This window comes from Gambusia affinis, linkage group LG05, assembly GCF_019740435.1.
Source record: "Gambusia affinis linkage group LG05, SWU_Gaff_1.0, whole genome shotgun sequence".
Taxonomy (NCBI): Eukaryota; Metazoa; Chordata; class Actinopteri; order Cyprinodontiformes; family Poeciliidae; genus Gambusia; species Gambusia affinis.
Genome location: NC_057872.1, coordinates 23,380,099 through 23,403,119, shown reverse-complemented (window position 1 = coordinate 23,403,119; position 23,021 = coordinate 23,380,099). Strand labels below are relative to the sequence as shown.

At 34.6% G+C, this 23,021-nt stretch overlaps 1 protein-coding gene across 1 annotated transcript; it reads left to right on the top strand.

The window, feature by feature from the left end:
• The first annotated feature begins 1,369 nt into the window (after positions 1 to 1,369).
• On the top strand, positions 1,370 to 16,933 carry LOC122831271 (ubiquitin-conjugating enzyme E2 E1-like). The gene is made up of 6 exons (XM_044117348.1): positions 1,370 to 1,490; positions 3,652 to 3,757; positions 7,653 to 7,790; positions 10,380 to 10,512; positions 15,668 to 15,815; positions 16,662 to 16,933. The coding sequence occupies exons 2-6, from the start codon at positions 3,681 to 3,683 to the stop codon at positions 16,757 to 16,759; spliced, it is 594 nt and encodes a 197-aa protein (XP_043973283.1). The 5' UTR covers positions 1,370 to 1,490; positions 3,652 to 3,680; the 3' UTR covers positions 16,760 to 16,933.
• The last annotated feature ends 6,088 nt before the right edge of the window (positions 16,934 to 23,021 follow it).

Below are 23,021 nucleotides of genomic sequence, written 5' to 3'. Positions count from 1 at the left end.
CATTATAGAAAGTTTAACACTACTTATTACATGATTTGGGTGAATATATGTTTATATTTGAATCTCTATTTACATTTTTTATATTCAAATCAAGTTGAATGTAGTTTAGTTGTTACGTTCAAATTCAATTCAAATAAAAAAATACTTCATATTTCATACATCCTCGGAAACATTTATGTCCATTGTTATTGGAGGGGTACATCACAATATGTCACATTAAAAAGAGAAACTTGTCTTTATTAATTGCTGATAAAATTTCTGAAAATGGTAAAACTATAGTAGTCCTGAGTCACAAAACAATATGTTTTGTAATAAAAAAAGCAAAGAGAAATCCACTGTAAAAACAAACTGAAGACATAATATTTTAATGAAACTTAAATATGTTAATGAACATTTATATACAGAACAAATCCCAGTTTAATAAAAGGAGGCACAACTAAATATTAAGTGTAAAGTCTTTCGTATGCTGGGATTGCAGTATTTCTGAATTACGGTTGGATTTAGGGTTGGGATTAGGCTTGGAAAAGACTGAGCATAATGTGAGCAAAAACTTGTAGAGGGATTTTATGAAATCTGTAGAACACCAAAAGACATGTAATGTCCTGGATGAGCAGAATATGGCAAAAGTTGAATGGTTGACATAGCAAAAAGTATGCAGTAGATAAGCTGCAAAAAGTGAAAGGAAAAAATTCTGTCATAAACCTAAAATTGGAAGAGTTTTTGCTCTTACTGTCTTACTTTTGGACAGTTCATGACATATTACTATGGCAACAGTGTATGTTTTTACTACAGGGAGCAGCTGATTAGCATCCGAAAAGCTCAAATTATAAATGAACTACGATCCCAAATCCCAGAGGAGTTGAAAAGGTTTTATAAAACCATGGTGTCATTCAGGATAGAAGACTGTCAAAGTCTATTTTCAGGAGAATTTCTTCAGAACAGATCTCCTATTCCATTGACTCTTGGAAGCTACTTGGATGAACCAGACACAACATTAAATGTACATTTTTGATTAATAACGTATTTTTGAATTTGGAATGTTTCCAGATGAATGTGGCATTGATTCATTGAGACAGTTAAACTTGACTTCGCCTTCTAAAATGCTGACTTTGCGTCATGAGATCAGCGTGTTAACGACCCAGAGGAGAATTAATTCAATTACATTAGATGTGCTCAATATGAACCGCAGCCAGCCTCGACTGTGGCGGAGGTTTTACACCGACGGTGTGATTGGCGTGAACATCCAGACATTCCGTGTTGGTTTCTTAGGGTGATCTGCTGGCTGTTTTTGTTTTCGGTTGATGTCACGGTCAGCTGCGCAAACAACCGAGAAATGAGACAAACAAAACGAGTCTGCCGCACGGGGGAAGGGCTACGGCTACGTACTGGAGAGTGGAACCGGTCCCGTATATGTCCTGGAACGAATATTGTTTGGTTTTAAATATTTTGCGAATTAATTTGTATTTCTATGAACTTTGCGACAAAGTGAGGTAAAGTTACTATTTATATTATATGTATGTCATCTCATAAGTCCAGTTTGTTTTAAGTCTTTGCTACCAGTTTGAGTAGAGTAAGCTGTTTTCTTGAAGGGGGTGTTAGCATTAATAACCGCTAATGAAGAAAGTGAGGGTAAACCAGCAGTTATTTACACTTATCACCAATTAAATCCCGATGATATACGCCGAGGATTCAGTAGTGGAATGGGTTACTTTAGTAAATCTTGAAGCTAGCTCTTCGGCTACTTCGTCAACCGTAACGGAGGACGTTACCTAACGTTTAAAAAACCGCAGAGGCTAATTTTGTTAACAAATCTCGCGAGAGAGAGAAACCACTGCACTCAAGAAGTTTTGAAGATAGGTGTGAAATTCCTCTGGATACTTCCGAGCGCATTGCTTTGACCTCTTAATTAGTTGCACTAAATTCAATTGAATGCAGTCGAACACCTGTAGCCCCTTCAGATCAATTCACTTTATTAATGGAGCTGAAATCAACAAATGTCATTCAAATTCACTTAAAAACAGAATAGGTTGTATAATTTTTCAGTGAGGTTCGTAAAGTAAGGCGGGGGTAAAGATATATGGAATTTGATTAAAATATTTTCCAAAATAAAGAGCAGGAAGAGGTATTTATATTTCCTCTTTTTCCGTTCACTGACCCAAGATTGCTTTCTATGAAAAAGAAAAATTATTTATGGTAACAGTAAAATTAAAAGCTTTGTTGTCATTAAAGAAATTTCTGGAGTGTCTGGATGGGAGCACATTATGAAATTTTCCTTTACATTTGTCCAGGAAAACGGTGACCTTAACACTGACAATATGAGTACTTTCTATGAAAAGAATAAAAATCAACACTAAGTGGCTGAAAATGTTCCATTGTCAGGGCAAAAAGTTGGAAACAGTGATTTGCATGTTAGAAAAAACATTAAAATATTCTGGTAATTAAACAAAGTTTACTTTCTAATGATGGCATTGACATTTAAATAACATATTTTCCCCCACTTGCCACCAAAAACATCCACACATTTCGCTTCAAAGTCATTAATTTGTCATTGAAGTGTAGCCAGTGGCGTCTTTTTCAATTAACAAGTTTTCAATTCTACTCACCTTTTAGTCCAATGAGAGATAAAATGTCACATTTAATCAAATAATTAAAAATATTGAGTAGAATGAAACATTTTTGGAAAATAATTAAATGTAAAAATCTTTCAATCCAAACAGAACATGCTACTTTTGGCTGTCTGTTGAGGTGGAAGGTGATGCAGCTGAAGCAGCAGCAGCTTTTTGTTCTGTGTCTGCAGATCTGATGTTTGATTGACAGAAGGCTGTCGGACCTTAACGTGTTTCAGACGTTTACTGTCGGCGCAGTAACACTGTGCTGCTCACAGACGCAGATTATTGTCGTTTTAGTCATTTTTAACGTCAAAGTGGATTCAACTGCATAATGTGTGTTCGTCCGTTTGTGTAACATTTCTATGGTAAAATAACTGTTTGGCATGCAACAGTTGTTAAAGGATTGGTACTGGTGCTGGAAATCCTTGGAAATTGGGTTTGGAAAGTAGAAAGTCATTGAAAGTGCTGGATTGTTTCAATGTAATGAATATTTATTATTCCTAATCGCTCATTTATATAGCCTATTGAATGCTATATAAACAACACACTTGTTGATGTGAAATTAAAGGTTTCTCATATTTTATATACCAACAGCTTTATTGAAATTGAGGGATTTCTTTTGTTAAATTAATGTTTTGTTCTCAAACCAGTAGGCATGTGTGAGATATTTAAAAACATAAAATGTAGCTATGTTTCAGTTCACTTTCTCCCTTTGTAATACTATCAACATACATAACTAATAACAGCAATAAGTGATATTGTATAAACATGAATTGAAACTGTGTTTTTAAGTACATTTGTATTGTTTTTATCTCCAAAGTGTGGCCCTGGAAAAGTTTGAAAACTTGGCTTGAAAAGTGCTCCAAACCCTGTTATTGGCTAATATTTTCCAGGAGTTATGAACTTCCATTTCACACGTGACAGTGATATAAGCGCATATATTAGTGGAAAGATGAAGGTTTTCTGGTATAAATTTCCCACATGTGGTGAAATGTTTACCCTGGCTCACTTCCTGTCTTTTTTTTTTCCCCTTTATTCTCAGGTTGCGCCTCTTCTCCAATCCAAACCGGAATGTCGGATGAGGATTCCCGAGCCAGCACCAGCTCTTCCTCATCTCCGCCTTCCTCCAGCCAAAGCAGACATCCAAAGCCAGCATGAGCAAGACCTGGTTGAAATGACACGACAGCGTCGTCGTAAAGTCGCTCATTCTGAGGGATATTTCTAATCCAACCCAATCATGTCGGGTATAAATCTGAGACGTTAATGCTGCACACGGCAGAGAAGTTGTAAAATCTGATTTATCCTGAGTAAATTAGAAAAGAGTGAGGGAGTTTTATTGCACTTTCACCCTGCAGTTGTCATATATTTGGAAAATGTGATAGATTCATTTTTGCATAAACAGTAGCTTCAATAGAGGTATGTCAGTCATGCACTGCAAAAACACAAAATCTTAGCAAGTATTTCTGATTTAGTTTCTAGTGCAAATCTTAGTTTTGTCTTATTTTAAGTGTACTGACTTACAAATAACTTTCCAGCAAGATAGACGTTGTTTTAAGTAAATAATTAAAATTGGTGAAAAAGTAGTTGCTTCATTGGCAGATTATTTCACTTATAACAAGACATTTTTCCCATATAATAAGTGAAATAATCTACCAGTGGAACCAGTACTTTTATTCATTTAAGGAATTATTGACTCTAAAGAAGCTCCTATATCTTGCTGAAAAGTCAATTATGAGCTAAGTTTGTCTTATTTTAAGTCCACTAAAATATTTTCAAGAAACTCGATAAAAATACTTGGTAATATTTTGTGTTTTTGCAGTGTGAGATCTGTGGTGCTTCTAAAGGAAATGCAGAAGCTTCCTTTTCAGATAGAAAACGTAAAACCGATCACCACTTATGGTTTTTGTTTCTTTTTGCATGAAGAGCTTTTTACTCTTTTGCTTCTGACTATTGAAGTGTTCAGTGTATAGTTAACACAGTTGTATTTTGTGGCTTCAGTGTTTAGTTTTTTGTCTCCACCATGAAATATATATATTATATATATATTTCTCTTTTTCTTCCAACAGTCTTCCAAGACAACTTCTGTTCTTTGGAGTTGATCCGTTTGTTGGCTTTAGTTTCTTCTTCAACCTCCTGAGAACTGAACACAGGTTCTCATTGGCACTAAAATCTGGGAATTTTTCCACGTTTTTTACGTTGTGATTGTCATGACCAGTGATGTCAGTAACGCGTTAATTTGTAACGCGTTACTGACGTCGGACCACTTTTTTCAGTAACGAGTAATATAACGTGTTGCTATTTCAAATCCAGTAGTCAGACTACAGTCACTTATCAAAATCACTGTGCGTTACTATCTTCTTTTTTTTTACTCGTCTTGTCGAGTTACCGACGTCTCTATGCGACAGAAATGTAAACAATGGAGGAAGATTTTGTTGGTAGAAAAACTGGAACTATTTTCGGTTTCTGTCGCCAAGTCCGATTATTATAAGCGACTTTGGGCTTAATTTTTTTAAAGTCGCTTGCAAATTTAATGAGTGGCGGGTTGCGCCTTTTTGGGCTCGTTTTTGAACGTGAAGTTGCTCATTTGGGCTTGGAAATAAGCAGAGACTCATAATAAATCCCAGAATTTGTCCGTCATTAAGGTAGTTTTACTCAGTCTCTCTCTGTCCATCATTTCCCCGATGATCCGTCCCGCTGTCTTTGTTAATGTCAAGTTAATGTATTACCTCTGAATGACGTCGAGCTTCACGTTGCGCTCCAGAAAACGGCAAACAACGAGACCAATATGAACAGCGCAATAAACGTGAAAACAGCCTCGAATGAACGTGTCCGTAGTTGCCAATAATTATAATGGAAACTTAACGCCATTATAATTATTAATATTAAGATAAGTGTCACAAATCTGTGCAGCCATCTGAGTTGTGGAGCTGCAGGAGGAGATCTGGGCACTGAGCTTTGAGACCAAACGCAGGGCCGTAACACAGAACCTGGAGGCCGGGGGGATTTAGGGGGGGGGGAGGGGGCTTTAAAATCCTTCTTAGAGTTTTCCAGACAACACTTGGACCACACAAATTACTCACGTTTTTTATTTTTTTGTACAATCTCCTCTTCAGTTCAACCTTATCAGTGGAGACACATTGTTGATGTTACCATTATAAAATAGCTTACAAAAAAGTATTGACAAAGCTCAATGTGATTTTCACAGGAGGTGGAGCGTTGTTGTTAGCAGCTGCTGAAAGTAACTAAAAAGTTACTTTTGATGTAACTTAGTTACTTTCCAAATCAAGTAGTCAGTAATATAACTAAGTTACTTTTTCAAGGAGTAATCAGTAGTCCGATTAAAGTTACTTTTTCAAAGTAACTATGCCAACACTGGTCATGACAGCTTATTTTAAGTTTTAGATTCATGAGAAATCATCACCAGGTTGTTTCTGGATCCATGTCTGATTCCTGGCTTTATTCTTGGTGGTGTTTGAAGAGCAGAACCGGGAGGAAATCAGATTTCTCTGTGGAAAAGTAACGAATCAGGATTCCAGATGTTCAGGAGGAAGATCGTAAAATTAATTAATAAATTTTTTTTTCCATAAGTGATTTTGGCACAAAAACCCCCCGCATTTGGCAAAAAATGAGGAACTGCTGTCATTTTAGGAAGGTGACAACATAGCATTACCACTTGTAGTTGCTCTTGAAGTAAAGTTAAAACTTACCGCCATCAAAATCAGCCGTCTTAATGGCAGTTGATTGGCGGATGTTTTTTTTCTTCTTCTATTCCCTCCGCTTATCCTTGCCTTCGTAGCATGTCTGTAGGTTTTGTATGAGACGTCGAAGCTGCTCCGCCACGAAGCTCGGCTCAATGAAGCGCTATTAAAGTGAAACTTAAGGAGTCTGAGTGTTTTATTTCAAAACAGAACCGCGTAAAGTGCATTTTGAATCCCACATAGAACTCCTTTTGGACCTTTCTGTACCGTCTTGGCTCTGCTGCCATCTTTGTCTCTATTAACGGCTCCTGTTACGGATGACCAGCAGCGCCCTCTGCAGGGTGGCAGCCAAACTACAACATCAAAAAAAAAGGTCTAAGCGGACGTTAATCGACTGGAACTAATTTTAGCCTAATAAACCATTAATTTACGATCATGATTCTGCTGGTTTCTTTTGAACATCTTCAAGTCTTCATCTTGAAGTTGTTGATGAACCAGAACGTCTTCCTTAAGCTGCGCCGTTTTTAGCAGCAGCTTCCTGCATGTGAAGCCATTTCGATGCAAACGAATAAATTCACTCGACACTTCCCACCGGAGGGAACCATTCCTGACACAAGAGGACAGTGGTTTCTTCCTCATATTTAGAAAGCAGCTACTGATTTCACTAGGCAATCTCTGCTGAGGATGTAACCAAACAGAGACAATTGATAAGTCAGTGCAAAAATACAGTGATAGTAAGTTCATGTTTGTTTTTTTGTAGTAACTGAATCAGTGCAAAGTTTGCAGAGCAACGTTTGTGTCACTGCTTCGTAGTAAATCTGTGGGGAGTCTGAAGTTATTTTTATTTTGGACAAGAAGGCGGTCCAGAGGGTTGTCAGGGCAGCAGAGAGAACCACAGGCTGCCCCCAGATTTACACTTCCAGCCTCCGCAAGAAAGTTATGGACATTTTAAAAGACTCTTCACACCCTGGCCATGGTCTCTTCCAGCTGCTGCCATCAGGCAAGAGATACAGAGCAATAAAAACCAGGACAAATCGCATAAAAAACAGTTTCTACCCGATGGCAATCATGGCACTAAATTTAAAGGCATAAGAACTTCTGCTCTTGACACCACTCTGTTAAAAATGTAAATTCTGTTAAAAATGTAAACTGTTAAAAATGTAAACTCTGTTAAAAATGTAAACTCTGTTAAAAAATGTAAACTCTGCTACACCTCCAGGTGCTGCAACCATCTTCTGATGTCTATTTATTTCTCGTTTTGTGCTGTTTGTTTCTTCATCTTTTTATGTATGTGTATTTATATTGTGTGTTGTGTATGTGTATATAACCTGCACTTTAACTCGAGTCAAGCACGGTCTCAATCTCGTTATCTGTTGATGACGATGACAAATAAATCTTATCTTATCTCTTATCTTATGTCTTCTGTGTGCAGGATTCAGAAAGAGCTGGCTGACATTACACTGGACCCTCCACCAAACTGCAGGTACGTTTCTTCTTCTTTTTGTTCTCAGCTGTTTTTTAATACATACCAAATGAGTCTGAATTATTTGTAACTCATCCTCACACATCCATCTACTTAAATTCCTAAACTCTGTTAGAAATGTGATCGAACTGCAAGAAAATTTAAAATATAAAGTAACTGAAATTGTAAAAGGTTTAATTACTTGTAAAGTTTTGGTTGTGAAAGTTTGACATTTTCAGGTTTACATTTATCCACCTTTATTTCTACCAATAGATTTTCCAATAAACAATTTAAATTAAACTGTCTATATTTGAGTGATAAAATGCTGCAAACAGAGAAATTCTTGTTGAATCCATCAATTCTAAAATTGTAATTGTTTACTTTAAACTTCATTTGTGTATGATTGAAGGTTTTCTCAAAGTATCTTCTTTTTTCGTTCTTTATTTAGTGCATCTGAGACAACGAACATCAAATTAATTCATCATTAGTGTGAAAAAATTATGGATAAAATCATATTAAATATGAGCAATCCTCTAAAACACATGATCTTCACATCAATTTGGCATCATCTCCACCTAAAGCGACCTGTCGGTTTTTGCATATATAAATAAATAATCTTAATCCAAATAAGAAAACTGTACTTGACCTCTGGCTTCAGCTGTGTATTTGAAAGAGTTGCGTGTTGAAATTCCCAGACATTGTTAATTAGAAAACAGCCAGAGGTCGATGTCAACATGATCAAAAACGATGAAATCAATATGTCTGATTGTAATGATCCCTCCCTCTCTCCCCATCGCTGCGATCAAAACTACATGTTCAGCTGCTCTGAAGAGGAAAAGATCAATACAGATTATTAAGGATCAGTAAACCCAGAACACAGGACTGACTTTGAGCTTCAGCCTCCAGGAATAAAACTCAGTGGGGATTCGAACATCCATGTTCCTTTTTATTTAAAGGACACATACAATGGAAAAAGTCAATCATTTCTTATCTTTAATTGCTAATCAGGGAGATATTAAATGAAAAATACATTTAATATTTTTAAATGTAGCAGTAAAAATACAACATTACTATGAATTTATTGGTCTCAACAGCTTTTGAATGTTAGATTCACACATTTATATATTTTTGTCTCCTTGTCGTATTTTTCTGAATTATTCACCTTATATTCTAATTTATGGTCACATTTTCTATAAATTCTGTATTAGCGCTGAAACGATTTATCAGATTAATCAGTATGAATCGATTATTGAAACAATCATCAACTAATTTAGCTATCAATTGTTAACTGGAGTATAAAAAAAAGTCACCCTTAAAGCGGTAATTAAGCCAAAACTGTATAAAAAATTTAAACTTTTTGTATTTAAAATGAAACATTTAACATTTTTAATTAAAGTGGCATTTTTAGCTTCACTTGGTTCAAATTATGTACAAAAAATCTCCCATTAACAATCTTTTCCATCCAATTATTAATCGGTTTAATCCAAGTTAATCAACACTGTGTTGATAAGTCGAGAAAGGCCTTCGCATCTTTTCCTGCAGATGATCAAGCATAGATTAAAGAAATCTGTTTTATTATAAAAAATTTTTGTGTATTTTTAATGTCTAAAATAAGTTTAAATGGTTAAATGAAAATGTTTCTTTTTCCAATTCAGAAAAACTAATAGATAATCAATTACTAAAATAATCAATATCTTATCTTTTTATTAATCAAATCAAGTGTAAATACTTCTGCTGATGTACACATGCTTGGACCAGGTGTGAGTTAGTTACTGGTTTCACTGGATAACAGTTTTTAAATGTTACACAGGAAGACGGGTCACTTTGTATGGCAAACCAGTTTAACATTTAATAGCCCCATATTAAACCAAATATCAATAAATCAGTTCTCCCATGTCAAAATGAATGGATTTGTCCAATCAGCAAGCAATATTTTAAATATATTGCCTAAAAAAATCAATAAAATAATCCTGCTCCATTGCATATTTCTTTGTTTCTGCAGGTGTAATTTTTTCCTACTAATTTAAACCAGGGCTGAAATGATTAATCACGATTAATGGATTATTTAAATAATTGCTAACTAATTTAGTAAATGTTTAATTGTTAACTAGAGTACAAAGATAAAATAAATGTCCATTTGCTAAAAGAAGAACATACTCACAGCAGTAATTACACTAAAACTCTACAAAAATATACACATTTTGCAATAAAGATGAAAACGTTTTGTGTCTGTAAATAATGTTACACACATGATGATCTTAAATATTATTTAAACTTCAGATGCAATCTTTGCCAGAAATAATCAAGCGTGCACTAAAGGCAACATAATGTGTTTCTTATTTAAAAAGAGAATTTAATTATTTGTTTATAATGTATTTTAATTGTATAAAAAAGGCTTAGATGAAAAATCTACAGTGTGCCAGTTTTCATCCGATTAATCATCAGAATAATCAGTTTACGAAGATAATAGTTAACTGCAACCCTAATTTAAACAGAATGATCATGTTCTTTAATCCGTCTAGCTGATAAATACCAGAGTTAACAGATGGAAACCAAAGTGCAGTTTGAAGATGATCTGAATGATGGTTCTGATCGTCTCTGTGACTGCAGTGCTGGTCCAAAAGGAGACAACATCTACGAGTGGAGGTCGACCATCCTGGGCCCTCCGGGCTCCGTGTACGAGGGAGGAGTCTTCTTCCTGGACATCGCCTTCACTCCTGACTACCCATTCAAACCCCCAAAGGTACAAACAGCAGCTAATCGTCCGGCGCTGACAGAACCACAGTCCAGTTAGAGGTCACAGTGCATGAAAACTGATAAACACCTTTCAAATAAAAGAACTCCAGAGTGAAATCCTCTGTAATAAGATGAGTGTTTAAGGCATTTTAAAAAACAAATTAACTCAAAGGCAAGAAAAGTTCGATACAAGGTATCCAAAAATAGGTACAGAGTCGACAAATTGCATCTTTAAACACTCTTGTGCAGATTTGTTGCAGACGGTTCTCAGATAAGGTGAAACTGTGTGGTTGTGTTTGAAAAGTGCACTTCCTGCATGACTCACTTTCTGTTGCCATTCCTGTTTTGTAGCCGTGTTATTTTCCCCTGTTCAGTCTGCACCGCCTCAAAATAACCAAATTCTCAATAGTAGTTTCTAAATTACATTTAGCAGCATGTATGTCGATTCATTTCTTAGAAAGAAGGATTTTAGCATGTCGCTAAAACTGTCAGAGACTGTTACAAACTTTACTTTTTACAGTAACGGTGCTAAAAGTCACATGACACATTCAGAAAATATTTACTTCAGTATTTAAATACAGTTTTGTCAATGTGTTTACAAAAAATAGCAAGTTACCTCTTCAACTGTGTACTTTCATTTGTAGTTCTTATGGGTCCTATTTTTAAATATTAAAACGTTACAAATTTAAATACTGAAATTTGATGCCTATTGTTATAGTCTTCTCCGTTTCTATTACATGACTAAATCCTTGCATTAATCTGTTTGTTATAGTGTCTACAGGTTAATCTAAATAATTTAAACAGAACTTATTTATGCAAAGTTCACATTTTGCACCTTTTATGTTTCCATTTAGGTTTCAACTTCTTCTAACAACTCAAGCGCTTAAAAACGAAAATTTTAAAAACACCCAGCTGTTTTTGGGAATAAGTTCATGTTTTTAGGCGTCAGGGAAAAATGAGCCTCCTGATTGTTAAATCAAAGTGCTGCGCCGTTACCTAGCAACCACAGCAGAGCCCAGCCCCGTTACCTAGCAACTCAGGTGGAACCCCAGCACGTTTTGGTAAAGCTGATACATTGTTTATCACTTTAAAAATGTCCTAAATACACACAATTTCAAGACTAGATGAGAATATATTTAAGGATGCCTAAAACTGCATGAAAAAAATCCCAACTCTACAGAGCTTTTTAATGTCTCATTTTAAAGTCACTTCATGACTTTCTGACCTTTAACCGCGCCTGAGCTCTGCAGCTGCCAAACCTGCTGACAAACCCATCAAACCTATGAATATCATTAGGAATTGGGAGCATAAACGCTGCATGCATTAATAACAACCAACACGTGCATATAAACAGACTTGTTTTCTATGCATTGCGGTTGCTCTGAATTTTGTGTCGACCAATTAGCCACTTTCAGTTTGCGTGTGGTGTTTTGCTAATCTGAGGATCCGTTTCCACTATCTGATCATCAGTTTTACAAACAGAAAGAAAGTGTTTCATCTCAAAATATGGCCCTTAACATCAGAGCCTGTTTAGATGCTTGTAGTTTTTATTTTATTTATAAAACATTGATCACTTCAGTTATACATCTGGCATATATTTGCATAGGCTACATTAAACCATTAACTTCCTCCAGTTTTTCCATCTAAGTAATGTATTTTTCTTTGGTGCAATGCCAGCAGACACAACAGCTTTTTAATAATGCATTTAAAACTCATTAACTTGTACATTTAAAGCATGAAAGCCAGTTTCAGGCAGTCAGTGATCGTTTCTGGACTTCTCCCTCTGAAGCAGCAGCTCCTTTCATGACTCCTGATAAAAGTTTGCCAAACACTGAGGTGGAGAAAATGGGTCTAAACTGATAAAGCTTTGAGCCAAAACGTGACACACCAGAAAATGAACACTGACTGTATGACGCCTAGATAGAGTCAGACATTAAGGAGATAAAAAACTGAATTATCTATTTAGTTTAATAAAACGTTCACTAAAACCGGGATAGAAAACATTCCTATGGGGCTCCAGGGTTTCCTGCAGTGTATTATAAGCCTGGCGGGCCTCCAGACTTTACTTGTGTCTTAGCATCGCTTATATTTTTAAGTCATTTTAAAATGTTTGCATTTTTTAAGGTTTTATAGTTTGTGTTCAGGTATTAACCCCCCCAGTCTTTCAGTAACATAATTATCAAGTGATATTTTCAAATTTCCTGTCAACTTTAAACATTTTTTAACTCAAAAACACGACAGGCTGCTGGATGAATGACTGACCCAGTTTCCAACCACAAGGCTTCGCCAGTTTTCTGGGGGAAATCTTGAGCTCCTAAAGGTGCTACAAATCCTTGAAAATTCTTGAAATTCAAAGTTTGGAAAGTGCTTGATTTCTGCATAAAGTCCATGAAAGTGCTCGATATTCAAACTGTTTTGTAACAAAGTACAATCTAACATTTGATTAAAAGTCTAAATTTGGGAAACATTGTTCACAATTGAAACTAGAAATTTTCATAAAACCAAAAAAAAGTTTTATTCAGACTAAACTTTTCTTGTTTGATCTAATTTTTATTTGCTGAATGCCAAAAAACAATAGTGATACTTTTTTCTGTTTATTAACTTTAACTTTCAGTTTAACCGCAAAATATTTGCCCACGAGTCACTTTTACTTTCAGAGAAAAATTAAACGTATATAATGGGAAAAAAAATTTATTTTGATTTTTAAAAAATGGTTCCTTTCTGAATATTTCTTATTTAACAACTTGAGCTTATTTTATACAAAATTAGACCTGCAAATAAATAATTCAGTTAATTTTTTCAATAAGAAAATAAACATTTTATTTCCTAAACTGTAACAACACAGCACTCTAGTTAATTATTTTAATATTCACTTAATCACAATTAACTTGATTGTTCATTTCAGCCCTACAATAAAATACATTTTTTTCTAACCTGTTCAACTTTATGCTCACAAACAGCACCTGTAGAGATCTTAGTAATCTAGTTGTTGACATCTTGCTCAAACTGTCAGCAGTAGTTGTCAGAAACTGTCCTCTTCCATCTTGTTTTTTGTTGTTCCTTCTCTTTAATCCCAGATTACAGTTCTTTATTAATCCCAGTGTTAAAATCTGTTTCCATCAGACTGGTGGGTGTCCTCTTAACCCAGTTACTTTCACAGTTAAACCACATTTCCTGCGTAGCTTATCTCTGCACTTAAAGCGCTCACTTCATTCTGCTTCTGCATCACCAACAAGCAGCTTCACATCCGTTCAACATATTTGTTTTTATTTAAATCCAGATAAAGATGCCCTAAACTGGACTACAGAATGCCACAGTGGAGCCAGTTGTTTGTATTTTAATAAAAAAACACACAAAACTAAACTGCACTTTTTGTAAAGAATTGTTGGAAATTAGGGGGAAATATGTTCTTTACTGTTTGAAATTAAACTAAATGATTTTTTAACAGATTTGGAAACTTTTCTTTGACTAATGGTCTGCTCAACCTGAAATAAACATCTATCTTAAATTCACAAATGGGGAAAAAAAAACATTTAATCTTTACAAAATAAAGTGTTTGAGCTTCATAGAAACAAGTTGTTTGGTTTAGTTGTTTTCTTAAATATTATTACTTCTGGGGCAGAATATCTGTTTTTGTGTGTTTATGGTGGTTGAAGCATCGATTCTTATGCCGCAAGAAACAGTTCTTGGTACGTTAACGTTGCTATGGCAACAGAAATTTGTATTAGTGTGATAAAAGAATGATTTAAATAAGAAAATTATAGTTGTTGCCTTTTATAAATGAAACTGACGCTGATTTATTTAACATCTGTCATTTGTATTGTATGAATGAAATGTTTAGAAGTTTGACTGGTTTTATTGAACGCAGCGTAATGAAAGGAGAGCAGTAAAGTTTATTTACATGTTCAAAGGAGAGGGTAGAAACATAAACTTATGAACCTGGTACGTTAGTAGCATCATCCAGTAAATTACTGTTCTTAGTTAATAATAGTATATTTTATTTGTAAAGCCCTTTATATTTTTAGTTCTCAAAGGACTAAATTTAAAACTTGTTAGTATTTTCTGTATCAAGGATTTCAAGTCCTTTTATTGTCATACCAGCTCATATTTGCATGTTTATGGTACAAAATATGGATGCAAGAAGCCTCATAAATGAATAAATATAAGCAGCAGCATATAAAAAAATAGACTGTAGATATAAATAAATGAGTTAAAGTGAGATGATTAAGTGTGACTAAAGTTCATTCATATTTGCACTTGTTGCAACAGCAAATTTACTGCGGATGAGTCGCCTGTGTTTATGGTGGAGTTCAGTCCTGATGAGTAAAAACCTAATTTATTATTTTAGGATGATTGTATGTGACGTACCTCTCTTTGGCCACTAGAGGGCCTTCCAGAGCGGAGTGAAGGGCTTCCAGTGTTTTCAAATATAATTTACAGACATAAAAAATGTCAGTTTTAAATTGGATGATGGAAAAACGTGGATTATTTTCTCCATCTTACTGAATGTTGTGTCTGCAGGTAACGTTTTGCAGTTTTTATGCCAACTGATGCAACCTGAATACAATTATGAATCACATTTACATTATATTAGTGTTAGTACCCTCTTCAGATCAGTTTTTTATTATTTATCTGAGAAATCTTTAATTTTAGGTGATTTCTGCCTTTTATTGAATCACAGATAGCCTTTAAGTCCAAAAAAATCAACATTTTCTAATGCTGTTGGATTAACAAACTGCGTTATTATGTAAAATTCATATTTTACATGTTTATTTTTCTATTTCCATTTGGGTCTCAGCTGCTTCTAAAAACAGGCAAAGCACTTAAAAAAAACACTGAGCTGTTCTGTTAGAAATAGTTAATTTCTGGTGTCTGGAAATTGATCCATTTCAAAAACCTTCAGAATGTAACATCACAAATCTGGAGGCTCTGCCCCGTTACCTAGCAACCCCAGTGGAACTCCAGGACTCTTGGTCATCTAGTTTTACTCCCATATGCCCTCGTTACTGAAGAATGATTTCATGCCAACACGTGTAACGAACATGTTTTGTACAGGCCATAAAATATCCTGACCTGTTCAAGGAAGCATAATAAGTGACTTTTAAAATATTTTCTTCACAGCAGCGTTCATTTTTCTTTTTTTGTTGTTGTTTTGTCTGCAGGTAACGTTTCGCACGAGGATCTATCACTGCAACATCAACAGTCAGGGAGTGATCTGTCTGGACATCCTGAAGGACAACTGGAGCCCCGCCCTCACCATCTCCAAGGTGCTGCTGTCCATCTGCTCCCTGCTCACAGACTGTAACCCAGGTAACGCCACCCTGCTGCTGCACCCACCGAAACAAACTAGAAAATAAAACACCAAAAGAACAAAGAACACACAAAAATCATATGAATTGTGAGGTGTTGCTAAACAAATATTAATCATCAGAATAGAAATTATAGATCTTATTTTAATTTAGCATTCGATTAATTAATTGTTTTTTGATTTGTACTTAGTCTTGGGTGAAAGCTGTTAAATTAACATAAATTGATTTTTACTGCAAAGCTCACAGATGCTTTGGTTCAACGTTTTCCTGCGTCTCTGTTGGCCCGTCACCGTAACAACTTTTGTTGAACGCTAACCCAAGACTTACTGAGATAAATGATAATATTGTTATTTTGAGACCAAAGATAATGCCATAATAATGCAAGTTCACTCTCTCAGCAATGAACAAACTTTCATTTCTGCCAAAAGTTTAACTCTGGAACTGGAAGACATTTTAAAAATCCAAAATAAACAAAATAGAAATGAGAAATAAAATGAACACTGGAATTTCTGCCTCCAGAAAAATGTCTAGATGAGACCAAAGCACCACACTGAATACCTTTATCCTCCAGTTTTTGGTAGAAAGAGAGAAAAGACAAAAACAATCAATCATGCAAATGTAAATTATTGTGCTTATTTTAATTTATCATGCAATTATTTGATTTATTACTTATTGCAACAGACTTACTCCTCAGTTAATAATGTTATTAAATAGTAATAATAATAAGAATAATGTTATTAAAATGCATGCTGATCAAATTTACCATTTCCAATCTGAACCCAAAAGCAAACCGAATCATGCAAGTTACAGGTTCTGTTTTTGCTTTTTTTTTTTTTTTTCCTTCCAGCTGATCCACTGGTGGGAAGCATCGCCACGCAGTACACGACCAACAGAGCCGAACATGACCGAACAGCCAAACAGTGGACAAAACGATACGCCACATAAACCCACCGGGCGCCAGTGGGAGGAAGAGGGCTGGGGTGGGGGGTGATCTGTGTTGTTTGTGACGGGGTTATTTTTATCTCATATTTTTAGTACTTTGTCGGCTACATTTCTTTTGCTTCCTGGTTAAGTTATCGTTGTGAACATGGTAATAAAGGAACACAATGGAACGTCTCATCCAGGGTTTTATTTATCTAAACTGAGATTTTAACTCACAGGCCTCAGAAATAAATGTTGCTTTACATGAAATTAGTTATTGTAGAATTTGTATGGAAGCTTTTTATACAAGTGTTATCAGTCTAGTCCACAAAATATGTTTACACTGTGGCAGTTTTTCTCCTGATGACATTAATGACACAGAGCTTTGTTGGCTTAAAATTTACCTGTTTAACATTTTAACAAGAATTAGCAGCAAGTCACAGTAAAGTAGTTTTAACAGAAGTGTGTCCTAAAGCAGAGGTGAAGCTGTGAAGGTCTAACTCAGGGACTCTCAAATGTTTCCAAAGAGCTTTAAACCCTGCAAGACCACAGAAAACACTACAAAATATGTAAAGAAATATCAACTTTAGAAGAATTTTTATTCACTATTCCATAATTATTAGCCATTCAGCATAAATGCTGCCTTTAATGAGTTTTGTGGCAGAAAATGTTATTACTAGATAATATATTCTGATTTTATTGCCACATAATACAATTTTAACACAATTCCCTGTATTAATAAGAAAATATGTAATATTTTATATTAACCATATGAGATATTTTATTCCTATAGTTCTCATGTTTTTTATTTTTCAGTCATTTTCTTGTCAAACTTTTTAATTTCTTGGTTGCTACTCCAGCTTGATTAGCAAAGCAGTTTAATGAATTTGACTGGCAGCCAATCAGAAATTGACCTTCAGAAATAACATTTAAATAAATAAATAAGAAATGATAAATAAGTAAAGTATTTTAACAGGGCTTTTTTCATTATTGAAAAACACAAGAAAAGATTAAAAATTTAAGATTAAACAGTTAATGGGATTCATATTTTTTGCATGTTTTTCTCACCTTGAAAAACACCTAATATTGATGAAAAATTGCTTTTTTATTGATATTAATGAATTATTTACATAAAACGAGTTTCTATAAATTGCTGAAAAGTCACCTGTAAGTTAGTTTTGTCTTATTTCAGGCGTTATAAGACATTTGACCCAGAAACGACTAAATCTGATGAGTTCAGCTGACTGGTAACTACGACCATTAAACATGCAACAAACAGTTTTGTACATCAGGACTTTCAGGATTTTAGTTTTGGTTGAAGGAGAGCGCCGACATTGTGACAAAAGATGATTATCTGGTCGGTCAGATCCTTTACTTTGACTAGAAAAGGAGGGAAGTATCATGAGTTCACATCATTTTTAAAGATATTTGGACAAGAAAATCCTCAGTAACACAAAATATCACCATATGTTTATTTATTAATTCAATTTTTAGTGTACCAAAAAAAATTGTAAAATAAGATCATGTTGGCACTACTAAACATCTGTCACTGCAAAAAATCTTACCAAATATTTTTGGTCTAGTTTCTAGTGCATTTTTTTTGTCTCATTTCAAATAAACAAAACTAACTTACAAGTTAGTTTGTTTTTCTGCAAGATATAGGAGCTTATTTTAAGTAGATAATTAATAAATGTTGGTGAAAAAGTACTAGTTCCACTGGCAAATTATTTCACTTGTAACAATTCATTTTTCCATTGTTATAAATGAATTGATCTACCAATGAAACTTTTTCCATCTGTATTAAATAAGTATTTACATAAGAGAATGTCTGATGTTTTTCTAAAAAGTTTCCTATAACTGGATTTTGTCTTATTCTAACTGTAGTAAGATATTCTGTTTAGAAACTAGACCAAAAATACTTGGTAAAATTTAATGTTTTTGCAACATACTACATTCTTTTTGGTCAATTTAAAGAATTATTTACATCAAACATATTTCTTGCTGAAAGGTTTCCTGTTATTTAGTCTTTTCTTATTTTGAGTGCACTAAGATATTTGACCCAGAAACTGAACCAAAAATGCTTGGTTGGATTTTGTGTTTTTACAGTGATCAATGTAAAGTTGGACCTCAGAACCATTCACCTTCACAGTATTTGGTCAGTCCAGCTGGGATTCAGTCCAAAATAAGTTTAAATATGGCAATAATGTAACATTTACTCCTATTTTTAGGTGTAACCACATGACTCATTGTGCTGGTCAGAGCTGTTTGCCCCAGCAGTGAGTTTAGGAGTGTTTACAGCTTCGTTTATCAGAGGGTGAGTCATCTGTCAGGGATAACAGCCACAGTCAGAGGGGATCGTTACCAAATATAACCTGGCTGTGACGTCGGCTGAACGGATATGAGGTCTGTAGGATCAGAGAGGTCAAAGGTCCTCAGATTTCAACTGCAGGTCACTGCTGGAGCGTCCAGAGGAAACCTGCACCGCAGAACAGCTGCAAGCTCTACCTCTGAGAACAACACTCCTTCATTTATTAAAGCTACAAAAACTCCAAGAATGCATGCTTATTTCTGTTTTCATTTATTGCTGGGCTGAGGAAATCTGGTAGCCAAATGGAAAAACTGAGCAGATAAAAATCTTACCAAGTATTTTTGGTCTAGTTTCTGGTGCGACTAACTTAGTGCACCTGAAATAAGACAAAACTAACTTGAAAGCAACATTTCAGCAAGAAATATGAGGTTGCTTTAAGTAAATAATTCCTTAATATTGATTAAAAAGAACTGCAGACATTTTCGAGTTAAAATGTCTCAATATTATTGTTTATCACAATAATTTCCAGGACAATTTATCATCCATCATTGCTATCATGACAGGCCTGAGCATTGAAGTAAGACACTAAAACACTCCAAATCTTCTCAATGTAGAAGTTATAATTTGTTTTATTTTTATTTATTTCACTTTAAGTTACAGATTTAATTATTCCATATCTAACAATTCCTGTAACAGTGTGACTCTTAAACTGAGTAGAGTTTAAAAAAGAGGCGTTTGGTCCGATAAATCACAAAATCTGATTTTTAAAAAGACAATAATGAGTAAGACTGATCACAAAGTAAGACTCTGTCTATGTTTATGTAAAAAACAATGTATCTCTGTAAGTACACTGCAAAAACACAAAATATATCTATTTTTTTTAGTTCAAATAATTTAGGACACTTGAAATAAGACAAACTAACATAGAAGTCGCTTTTTATCAGGATGTAGGAGCCTGTTTTTAATTAATAATTCCTTAATATTGATGAAAACGTAACATGGGAAAAATGCTTTAAGTTAAATATTCTGTGCTTTTATATCAATTTTAAGCAATTATTCAGTTATATCTTGCAGAAAAGTTACTTGTAAATTAGTTTTGTTTTATTTCAAATGAACTGAGACATATTCAGTATAAACTAGACCAAAAATTACTCTGTAAGAATGTATCCTGGTGATGTCTGGAAAAAACACAGAAACAAAAAATAAATGTGCAGAAAAGGCAGCCATGTTGAAACTACAACTCTGCAGGAGTTTTATTAGCATCCTCTGACAGCTCTGTAATTCATGGGGTCACTCTGAAAATATGCTGAGCTCTCAGATGGAAGTGTGTCTGCTACGCCCCGCCAAGACTGAATCTCTCCCTCTGAGGCCTGAACTCCTGCCAGCAGCTGAACCTGGGAATTAAATCACTTCACTTTGTTCTTAGCAGGAACAGATTTCAAACCGGTCACTAGTAAGATTTATTTTATTTTTGGAGAGGAGCCATTTATGGAAATATTGTTTGGAAACATGAGAGTGGATAAGGTTAATAGTTAACTTGTTTTATGACCACAGACATACATCAAATTCCAAACATGATAAAAAGGATCTCCAGGTCAATGGGAGTGTTTGTTAATGATTGATGGAGAGATTCAGGTTGTCCTGCTGACCAGGTGTTTCTACATGTGATGTTAGTCACTGAATCTCGTCAGTCTATCAACACGTTGTGCAGAGGAAAACCAGATGGGTTCGATGAGACGCTTTGTTGTCCGATCAGAACTTTGGATTTCTCTAAAGTAAATAAAAGCTGGTCGGACTGAGACAGCTGGAGACGCAGAGAGTCACGTTCACAACTTTCTGCTGCTGGTGGAGAATTACCTGAAGCCCCTGGCTTGGTTTTAAGTTTACTACAAAAAATAATAGTATACTTAGTGCAGATGTGACAGATCCAATAAAATGTTACGTTTTGACATTAATATATTTACACATTTTTGTTTTATTACGTAAGATAAATATTACATACAACACTGCATTGGAATCATGGTAGAAAGAAAAACAAATCCGGCAAAAATCTCACATTTTCTAGAAAAACATGGACATTTCTCAGCTAGAAAAGAACTCAAAAATTTTTAGATTAATCTCACAAATTTTCTAGAGAAAGTATAACCTTTTCAACTTTTCAAACTCAGAAATTTTCATGTTTTTTCTTGAAAATTTTTGTCATTAATCAAAAAATTTAAGTTTTTTTTTTTTTTTTTTTTTTTTAGCAAATTATCGACTAATACAATCTCAGAAATTTTCTTTGTTTTCTTCAGAAATTTTCTAAAAATTTTTGGCCGTGAATTTACTCTTCCTGTGGTTTGTTTTTTTTTTCATCTGCAGGGGAGTCGTAAAATTTACCGATAATACTGCAGAAACAAAATGTTAAATTCATTTGAAGTGAACTCTGGCTCAGTTTGAATGCATATGTGAACGCCCAGCAGATCCGAGACTGCGCCAAAAGCAGGAAGTGGACCACAGCGCAGAGGATTCTGGGTAAATATGACGAAGAAATATGTGCCAGTACTTGTCAGAGAAATGTCTTGTGATCATTTCCCAAAGACAGAAGTCCCACAACCACTAAAATCTGGTGCTACTCCATTTTTGTTACATTTTGTGAAGGAGGATGTTTTTGGTCACAGTCTTCTTCAGGGATCTTGTATTGTTTCCTTCACCAGTTCTCAGTGCAGCGCCCCCACAGGCGAGGAGGGGAACAGGTTTTTCAAAGGGTTTGGTTCAGTGTAAAAGCGAACAGTACCAGTTCTGCTCACAAATCCAACAGAATCTACCAAACTGTCAGGTGTGAAAACACACTAAGGCCACAAGCGTCATGGCAGCTTCACCAAAGTTATACAACTGACTGGACAAACACAGCCTGGTGCTGTTTTGACACATTTTTAATTTTAAAGCTCAATTATTTGTTGCTTTTGATGTAGTGTAATATTAATGGGTTTTGTGTTGAGTCTTTAGTTGTTGTTTTACTGTTGACTAACAAAGAAAATGAGCAAAAGTTTCTATCTGCGTAAACTGAGCCGCCACGAGGTCAGAGGTGACATGTTCCACTTTCCATGATTCATTTCTATGTGGTAGGATTCATAAAATACGATAGTTATGGTCCAATATAAAGGTTAACCTTTAATTTAGCATTTTAAAATGATGATAACATCAACCACGGTTCAGAAGGTTTTCATATTTTGGTTATTCTCACTTTTGGCACTGAATAGACGCTGCAGCTGTGGTCAGAGTGACGGAGTCTTTTGACCTCATTTCATGCAGGTTGTGTCTGATTGCTGTGGGGGTTTGGGGACTTCCAGAGCAGAAATGACAAAAATCAGTTTCACTTTTTTTGTTAGAAGTCTAACTAAAGCATGAGAACTTTCTGTTCTATGATTTATTCACCTTTACTCAAAATTATTTAAAGGTTTCTGAATTCTCCTTTAAACCCATAAGTTAAAAATAGGAGTCAGGTCGTATGTAGTGTGTAGTTATTACCAAATAGTTATTGGCAGTGGGACTTTTTTCTGCCTGAATGTGTTATTTTGTGTTTATTTGTATTTTTGTGGTTTAGTATTTAATATACCAAATTTTGCACATTACTTCATACTTTGTTTGATGACATTGTTTTAAAATATTAAATCAAATTTCACGGTTATTTACTCGGCACTTGAACAGAATTTTTATCAAATACTTTTTCACTGCTATTTACAACTTCTTAAGTAAAAATATGTTGCAGCCATGCTCCTCTTACAAGAGCACAACGTTTGGCTACTCTACAACACCAAAGTATTGCATGAGCTTCTGAATTTAGATGAGAATAAAGTCATAAATACCAACTTTATTCTGGTAATAATACAACTTTATTTTCGTAATATTATGGCTTTATTCTTGTGATATTAGGAATGTATTCTCAAAATATTAACATTTTTTATTTTAAGGCTTTATTCTAGTATTATTTCAATT

What these genes read in the sequence shown, in the direction of transcription:
- LOC122831271 (XM_044117348.1), top strand. Translation starts at nt 3,681, where the DNA reads ATGTCGGATGAGGATTCCCGAGCCAGCACCAGCTCTTCCTCATCTCCG. An exon ending in AGCCAAAGCAGACATCCAAA is followed by an intron (nt 3,758 to 7,652) that starts GCCAGCATGAGC and finishes CTTTAACTCGAG; the next exon opens with TCAAGCACGGTCTCAATCTC. An exon ending in GCTCACAGACTGTAACCCAG is followed by an intron (nt 15,816 to 16,661) that starts GTAACGCCACCC and finishes TTTTCCTTCCAG; the next exon opens with CTGATCCACTGGTGGGAAGC.